The following is an 8,660-nucleotide window of genomic DNA, read 5'->3' on the forward strand; positions in this document are numbered from 1 at the left end:
TAGCCTGCAACGCCGGTTGCCCTGATCACTGATTCAGAAACCTCCAAATATGCCTCTTAATATCCAAGCATCGTAACAGGTGCTATTCATCCGCATCTCTCGCTGTCCAGACAGAAGGGAAACTGATTCAAATGAAAATCTGAGACCACCTTTTGGCAAAAATGACAGACCAGTATGTATATTTATCGCCCTCCGGAGTCACTCTCAGGAACGGCCCCTGGCAAGACAATGCCTGCAGTTCGGAGATTCTTCGTGCAGAACAAACTACCACAAGAAACACCGTTTTCAACGTAAGAAACCTCAAGGACAGGCTATACAGTGATCAAAAGGTGGAACCCGTCAAGAAATCCAAAACCAGATTAATACTCCACAAAGGTACTGGTAACCGTAGGGGAGGAAGAATATGCTTCATACCTTTTAAGAAGCAAGTCACATCTGGATGATCAGACAAGGGTCCACCATTCACCTGACCTCAAAAACAGCCTAGAGCTGCCACCTGTACTTTCAATGCATTAAGGGCCAAACCCTTTTTCAATCCATTTTGCAAAAGCTACAGAATGAGTGGGATCTTAACAAACGAGGGAAGACCCCTTGATCCTCACACCAAGCCTCAAACACTCATCAAACCCTCATAAAGGCTAAGGAAGTGGAGAACTATCTTGCTCGTAACAAGGTGGCAATCACTGCAGTGGAATACCCATGCTTCAGTATCTGAGCCCTCTCAAGGGCCACACCATAAGATAAAATCAAGTCGGATCTTCGTAAACATTAGAGCCCTATCACAGCAGATCCTTATGAACCAGTAATCTGATAGGAGGGTCCACCAGGAGCCTTTTGCAGATCTGCATATCATGGCTTCCTGGGCCAATCTGGTGCCATCCCTTTGTAAGTCTCAATCCTCTGAACGATTCCATCCAACATGGTCCACAGGGGAAAGGCATATAGGAGCTTGCCCACCGGCCAATCCTGTACGAGGGCATTGATGGCCAAGGACTTTTCCTCTCTCCTGTGACTGAAAAAGTGAGAAACCTTTGCATTGTGAGATGCTGCCAGAAGGTCTAGATACAGGAGACCCCAGTGGTCCATTATGAGCTGGAATACCTCTTTTGACAATTCCCATTCTCCTGGGTCCAGACTCTGTCTGCTGAGAAAGTCAGCTATTAAATTGTCTTTTCCTGCAATGTGGGAGGCTGAGATCTCCTAAAGATGCACTTCCTCCCATTCCATGAGTTGGGCTATTTCCTGGGACACTTGCTGGCTCTTGGTTCCTCCCTGGCGACTGATATAAGCCAATGTTGTGGCATTGTCCGACATTATCCAGGTTGCTTGACCCTGCAATTGGTCCACAAATCACAAGCAAGCCAACTGGAATGGCCCGGGCTTCCAGGTGATTTATGCTCCAGAGAGATTCTTCTGTATTCCAACGCCCTTGCACAGTAATCTCCTGACAGTGGGCCCCCCAACCCTAGAGCTCACATCTGTCATGAGTACTAGCCAGTCCAGTGATCGTAGGGAAACCCTTTTCCTTAGATGGTCCGCATATGCGCCCTCGCCCATGGAACCACCTGTAGAGTAGCTGCCATCAGTCTGAGCACGTGTAGATAAGACCACACTTTTGGGTGCACTGCTTCTGTCAATAATTGAATCTCCGCCATTAGCTTCTAAATGCGGGTCTCCAACAGGAACATCCTGCCTTGCTTCATGTCGAAGCAAACACCTACGTACTCCAGTATTTGGGATGGCTGCAGCTTGCTCTTGGCCAAGTTCACCACCCAGCCTCGTTCCTGCAATAAGAAGATTACCTTGTGTGAGGCCTAAAGGCTCTCTTTAAGGCTCTTGGCATAAATCAGCCAGTCGTCCAAGTATGAGTGAACCAGAATGCCATCCTTTCTTAACACTGCTGCAACCTCCACCATAACTTTGGAAAAGGTTCTGGGTGTGGTAGTCAGATTGAAAGGTAGTACCCAGAACTAATAGTGTCACCCTGACATAGCGAAATGTAGAAATTGCTGATGCTCTAGTCACATGGGAATATGAAGGTATGCTTCTGACAAATCCAGTGATGTCAGAAATTCCCCTGATTGTACTGCCATTATCACTGATCATAAGGTTTGCATGTGAAATCGAGTCACCCACAAATGATGGTTGACTCACTTGAGATCTAGGATGGGGTGATAGGAGCCTTCCTTCTTCGGCACAATGAAGTAAATGGAATATCTGCCCATATTTTCTTGAGACTGGGCAATGGGACTACAGCCGAAGCCTGAGGAGTCTTGATAACATACACTCCACTGCTTGACTCTTCTGCGGAGAGTTGCATGGAGACACCATGAAAACATTCTGAGGAACATTGAGAAACTCCAGAGCATAACAGTCTCTTTTCACCTCCAGCACCCATTGGTCTGATGTGATCTCGACCCACCTCCGATAAACTAGAGAGAGGCACAACTCTACTAAGTGGCTCGGGGGACACCTTTACCTGAGCCTGCATCTCTTCTGGGTAGTCTGGGACAAAAGGACTGAATCCTGCCCAAGGGCCGAGTCCTCTGAGAAGCCTCCTCTATAGGGACGAAAATGTCTGAAAGCCCTTGCATGACCTCTCTCATACCGAAGGAGTGTGGTATCTGCTTCTTGTCCTCTAGTAACTTTGAAATTGTATCAGTCGACCAATTCCTGAGCCATAGCTGATGTTTGGCCGCTATTATCGAAGTCACCCCTCTGGCTGAAGTATAGGCCAGGTCACAGCCCGCAACTGCCAAAAAGGTGGCTGCTGGTTCCCTCACTGCCCTGGAACTCACACCAGGTTCTTGACTTCTTGAGAGAAAAGTAAGCAAGAGCGAACTACCAGAGAGCAACACAAAGCTATCTGCAAATTCATTGCCATCGCTTCAAAGGCTTGCTTAAGGATGGCCTCAAGACTTTTTTTTATCTTGAGCATCCTTCAATGCCACTCCCTCTTCCACAGGAATAATTGTGCTCTTGGTGACAAGCACACACGAGTGCATCCACTTTCAGAAAACACAACTGCTCCCTCGCAGCCGGATCCAAGGGGTACAGCCCTTCCAAGGTTTGTCCCCCTTTAAAATTAGCTTACGGGGTGCCTCATTCAAGATCAATTCTTGAATACCTACCATAATAGGAAATAAATACGAGGCTTTTTGCAAAGAAGTAAAAATGGGATCTTTCTTTGGCTCAGATATGGAATCAGCCTCTGGTACTCCCAGCATCTTCAATGTCTGGGAAATCAGAGCCGGTAACTCATCTTTATGAAAGAAACCAACATAGATTTATGGCTCCAGCCCTGGAGGAATTCCCCATCCTCCAAGGAATAAGGATCGGTTTCATCATCCGTGTCATCCTTGTCCCTATCAGAGTGACTGGCGGCAGGCCTAAACTTACTCCAACGCTTACCCGCAACACCAGGTGCCCAGGGATCAGCAGACTGCAATCCTGAATTGCTATTAACTGGGGCAAACGACTGGATCTGAAGAAAAGACTGCAGCCCTTGAAAAAAATTCCACCCAAGAAAAGGTAGTTGGATCCAGGCCAAAACCAGGGGGAAATGTACTGTGTCCACTGAACTACCTTCCCCTGCTGAGGAACCAGTTAGGGGAGTCCCAATTCAGACAAGATTTCTGGCACCTCTTTTCCCATTCCCACAACAAGCTAGGAAGGACCGGGCTTAGCAAAATCAGAGGGAGACAAGTCTCCTTGAGCCTCCAAACAGTTCTGAGAGAAATTAGAGGGAATACCAGGCTGGATGGCTGAAAAAAGCAAGCAGTACACAGGACAAAGCTCTTAGGCTTCTTTGCTTTTGGAGCCATAATAAATCACACACTAAACTGACTCCAAGAAGAGTGCGCACCCGGCTGAGCTCGTCGCTTGAAAAGGACTGAATGTCCAAACGTTAGGCGCCCAATATACCCAATCAGCTGGGCACCCAAGTTCTCATGCGTCCAACTCTTAGGTGCCCTGAAGCGCGCTACTGTGCGTCCAACTAAGCACCTTCAGGCTTACTACCAAGCGCTCCAGAAAGCATCCTATGCAAACTGTGTCCCCTTATGTGCCCAACTGGGCATCCCGCTAGGGGCACTATTAGATGCACATCCAGGCGTCCAGCGTGAACCAACATCCTGAAGAGGGCATACTTTCACACCGTGGAAAAGTGCATAAATGCTGCCATGCCCTGAGAGCTGGTCCTAGCCCAAATGACTGCTCAATCTGCCAGGCTGACCGAGTTCCTCAATTCCTCTGGAGGTGAAAGCAGTCGTCGTACTGGCACGTCAAGCACGGAGACCGAAGGGGAGAGGAATCCCTAAAATAACCACATTACCCCCCCCCCTCCCCTATCATTTATTTATTTTATTTTTCTTTTAAATCCTTTACTTGAGCTCAGCCCGTCCCAGTCGAGAATGGAGTTGGTCTCTGGCTGTGGGGAGAGAGGGCATGTATCTTCACCGCCGCACTTGGCTTTCCTCACCCACTTCCCTTTCAGCTGGTGGTTTTTTCTGGCATGGACTTAGCATTAAAAAACAAAAAAAAAACAGATCCCAGACCAAGGCATTCACCTGAGGGAGAATCCACAAAAATCACCTCAGGAAATTTCAACTGAGGGAGGGACAATAAGGTATCAACACAGGAGAGCAGGGCAATAATCTTCAATCCTTCTCTCTCCTCCTATTAAACTTCAACGCAATCCCCAGTAGGGAGATGCACGTCCACCAGCTGGTGGAGACTGAGAATACTGGTGGGCTGATTTCAATGCAGGGGTATATATATACTGTGATGTTAGCTTTGCTCCATCTCCATCTGCTGGTAGAGGTGCATAACCCACAGTTCTGGATTCACCTGTCTGTTCGCTAAGAAATACTGGCTTTAAGTGTCCTACGCCACAAATAATGATGTCAGGGAAAATTTCATGTGATCTGTCTCCCTTGCTAGAAAGGAGAGATGTTTTGGAATAGTGTAGCAAGATGAGAAAGGAAGTAGATCTCATTTTGACCAATAATTTCCTAATGTCTTCAGTAAATTAGAAAAGTCACTTGAAATTCTCAGTAACTCTATCCGCAGTGAGGTTTCAGACCCAACTCCCTATTCCTCCTGAAAATAATTGTATCTGCAAAAAAAAACCCCCAAAATGGAAATTCTTCACAATCAGGAATCATATGTGGACTATTAACAGTTTGGGGAGAATGGCAAAAAAGCCCTAAAAAGCTCTCTCTAATTTATATTTTTTCCACTGATGATTGAAGGGCAAAAGAATGTGTTTTTAGCTTTCAAACTCACCTCTTTATATAGTTTGGTGTGGGCTAAACATGGCAACTTGTTAGTCTTAACCTTAAGATACTGAAGACTTTGATCACCGATTAATTGGAGACTTTCACCTTGGTAAAGATTACACACTGGCTTCTCTCAGTTTGATAGGACATAATCCTAGATGTATTATTTGGATAGCCCTCAGATAATGTCAAACATGTATTTCTTGCTCAAAAGTGATCACTATAAGATCCAGTCCTTCTCTTTTTCTTTGGCTATATCTTACCCCTCCCTGGCAATGCATACACCATACAAAAGATGGGAGCTATTTCATGCTGGAAGATGCAATTCTTTGTACTGAGTGGATTCTAATCCCACCTTTAGTATTTGCCTTGTATGACTTTGAAGTTACTTGACACACACACACACACACACACCCCCAACCCCGTATCTAAACTCTCCTTAATCTTTTCCCACACTGCAGTGCTGATATAAAAGTCATATTACTTCATTTCTGCTACAGCTGTGGCTATCCTCTACTGCGCTGTCTCTCTAATGTGTATTGCAATATAGTCTGCATGCAAGTTGCTATGTCTATGATTTGTGAAGTACTTTAGTGCATGATCTGTTTTCATACTCTTCTTGGAGCATGGCCTGTGTAAAGGGGTGTTGCATAAAATAAACCCTTTTTTTTTTTTTTCATAAGATTTGCCATACTGGGTCAGACCACAGGTCCATCAACCCCGGTATCCTGTTTCCAACAGTGGCCAATCCAGATTGCAAGTATTTGGCAGGATCCCCAAAAGGTAGTTAGATTAAATGCTGCTTATCCCAGGGAAAAGCAGTGATTTCATGTCTCCATGTCCCACCATACACAATACAGGAGGAAGCTTACATTGCTAGAGTCCAGCTTGTCTTGGTAGGACACTGGCATGATGTATCCCAAAATAGAGAGTTGATCTAAACTGTCCTCCAGCACAGTGTTAATGCGCAGAACATCTAGAAGTGAGAGACTGTCCATCTCTTTGCTCATCATTCTGATATCTCTCCAGGCTGCCAGAGAACACAAGACATGAAAATAATGTGTGAGTTTTACAAGCTACTCAATTCTTTTTAATGCAGTGTGTTTGTATTATACTTTATCTACCTCATTCAACACTCTCTCATTCACTTATGTCCTCAATTCCGATATCATTCATTTCCTTGGGCTTTCATTCCTTCTCTCCCTCCTTTCTTCCCTTCCTTCTTTCTCCTTCCCTTTCTCCCTCCATCATTCATTTCCTCAGATTTTTCACTCCTTTTCTTTCTTGTCTCCCACTATCCCTTCCTCCATCATTCATTTCCTTAGGCTCCTTTCTCCCTTCCTATCTCTTCTCTCCTCCTTCCCTTCCTCCCTCATTCATTTATTCAGGATATTTTTCCTTCTTCCCTCTTCTTCCTTTACTCCTTATTCATTTCTTCATTCTTTCCTTTTCCATTCTTTTCCCTTATTTTAAAATTTATATTTCGCTTATCTACTATTCTCAGTGAATTATAACAGTACCTTCATAATGAAAGTAGATAAAATGCACTAAAATGTCAGACACAAACATATTAAAACACTAAGTAATAAGCTGCGCAAAACCTGGCATGGGTTTTTGCATAGGTAATTATAGATGGTTTTCCATGCTAATTGTACATGTGTATGTAATAACACATTTAGTATGGAAAAAATGCATGCATATATCCATGCAATAACCCATGGCAGGTTTTGCACAATTGCATGCAAATTGAATGTAAAGGAGGTAATTATTTATTCACAGGCTATGTAGGGAGCCGCGCTAGCGGGGAGCTAGGTAAGCGAGGGCTTTTTAGCACCTGCGTAAGGGGCAGGAGTTAAGTGAAAGTGCTGCAGTGCTGGGCAGTGTCGGTAGCCCCCAGAGATCATTGGTCCATCCTGGCTCTTGCTCTCTCCTGGTGGGGCTGATGCATGCTGAGCGGCCCCAGGTGCTTGGCGAATAAAAGGCTGCATGGACACACACCTTCACTAAATGCCGGCAATGGAGTAAAAAGGACAGTAGGAGCTGAAACAATTTATTTTTAAATAATGTGGGGCTGCTGTAATCAGCTTTAAGCTAGAAATGACTCTCGTGAATCTGCAGCATTTTTTCAATTGCACCTATTTTAGTGCAGGTTTTTCCTGTGGCTTTCTGCATCTTGGCTTTTATGTGGGTATTGGCGTATGTAAATGGTCTTGCATACATTGTTTTATGCATATCTAACTTGCAAGCTGCACCCTTATTATGTCCCATAGAGGTACCTGCTAAAAAAAAAATGCACAGAAATTTTGTGCCAATTTCAGCATGGGTCTTATTTTATTTCCTTATGGGCCGATGTAATAACAGTAAAAACACACAAAAACCCATACGCTGAGTCCAATTGCTTAACAAGTCAAAAGGCTAAATCCCCTGCAAGATAGGTATCACTCCTAGCAGCATTATCATCTAAACTCTTGAAATTTTGTTCAGTTTCTTTCTTTCTTTCTAAAGTCAAATAGTAAGGAGACAGTCTTAAGTTCCAGAGGTAAAACATTTGAAAGTGTAGGACCTGCTTCATAAAGAATTTGCTCACTGGATTCTGCAAGTCTAATCCCTGGTAAGGAGGGAACGGTCAAAGACTAAGAAGAAGATCTTAGTGAACACGTGGGTTGATAAATTCTTAGAACTGAATTTAAATGGCTAGGTGCTTAACCAAAAAGAGGTTTAAATATACATAAAATAACTTTAAAACGGATATGGTAATGATTGGAAGGCCTCTTCTCTTCCTTCTTCCATCATTGATCATGCTTTCTTTTCTTATCTTCCTCCGTCTTCCCTTCATTTCCTTCCTACATCATTCGTTTCCTCAGGTTTCTATTCCTTCTCCCCTCCCTCTTTTGTTCCTTCGCTCTTTCCCTTATTCATTGCCTCAGACTTTTCCCTCCTCCTCACTCCCCTTCCCTTCTTCCATCATTCATTGGCTCATGCTTTTCTTCCTCCTTTCATTCCTTCCTCCATCAGGCTTGCCTGGCGGTCTCCTTTCCTTCCTCCCTCCCCTCATTCATTTCTTCAGGCTTTCTTCTCGTGCTTTCCTCCCCTCTCTTCCTTTCCTCCCCCCATTCCTTTCCTCAAGCCTTCCTCTCCTGTCTCCGCTTCTCACCATCCATTTCTCAGGCCTTCTTATCTCGCCCAGGCTCTCCTCCCCTCTCGCCTTCTCTTCCCCCCCCCCCCCTCATTTAGTTCCTCACTTTCCATCCTTCTCTCCCACCCCGCTCCCCCTGTTTCTCTGTCTCTCTACCCTTCACTCACTTTTCTCGTAAGCACGGTAGCTTCGCGCGCTGTTTACATCGGGTTTCCAAGGTAACGGTAACGCCCATAGGGCTTGCA

General features: G+C 44.9%; 1 protein-coding gene across 3 annotated transcripts in view; it reads right to left on the minus strand.

The window, feature by feature from the left end:
* IQCG (IQ motif containing G) overlaps positions 1 to 8,660 on the minus strand; it is a 133,002-nt gene that overhangs the window by 62,501 nt on the left and 61,841 nt on the right. Inside the window, exons 1-2 of one of the 3 annotated variants that reach the window (XM_029616387.1) lie at positions 8,583 to 8,660; positions 6,152 to 6,309 (exon numbers count right to left, since the gene is read on the minus strand). In XM_029616387.1, coding sequence (XP_029472247.1) covers positions 6,152 to 6,292 — 141 coding nt within the window. In that variant the 5' untranslated portion in view covers positions 6,293 to 6,309; positions 8,583 to 8,660. Of the gene's footprint in view, positions 1 to 6,151; positions 6,310 to 8,433; positions 8,493 to 8,582 lie in introns of those variants that run through there. The other 2 variants (XM_029616386.1, XM_029616388.1) reach the window with 2 other exon arrangements.

This window comes from Rhinatrema bivittatum, chromosome 9, assembly GCF_901001135.1.
Source record: "Rhinatrema bivittatum chromosome 9, aRhiBiv1.1, whole genome shotgun sequence".
NCBI classification, from domain to species: Eukaryota; Metazoa; Chordata; class Amphibia; order Gymnophiona; family Rhinatrematidae; genus Rhinatrema; species Rhinatrema bivittatum.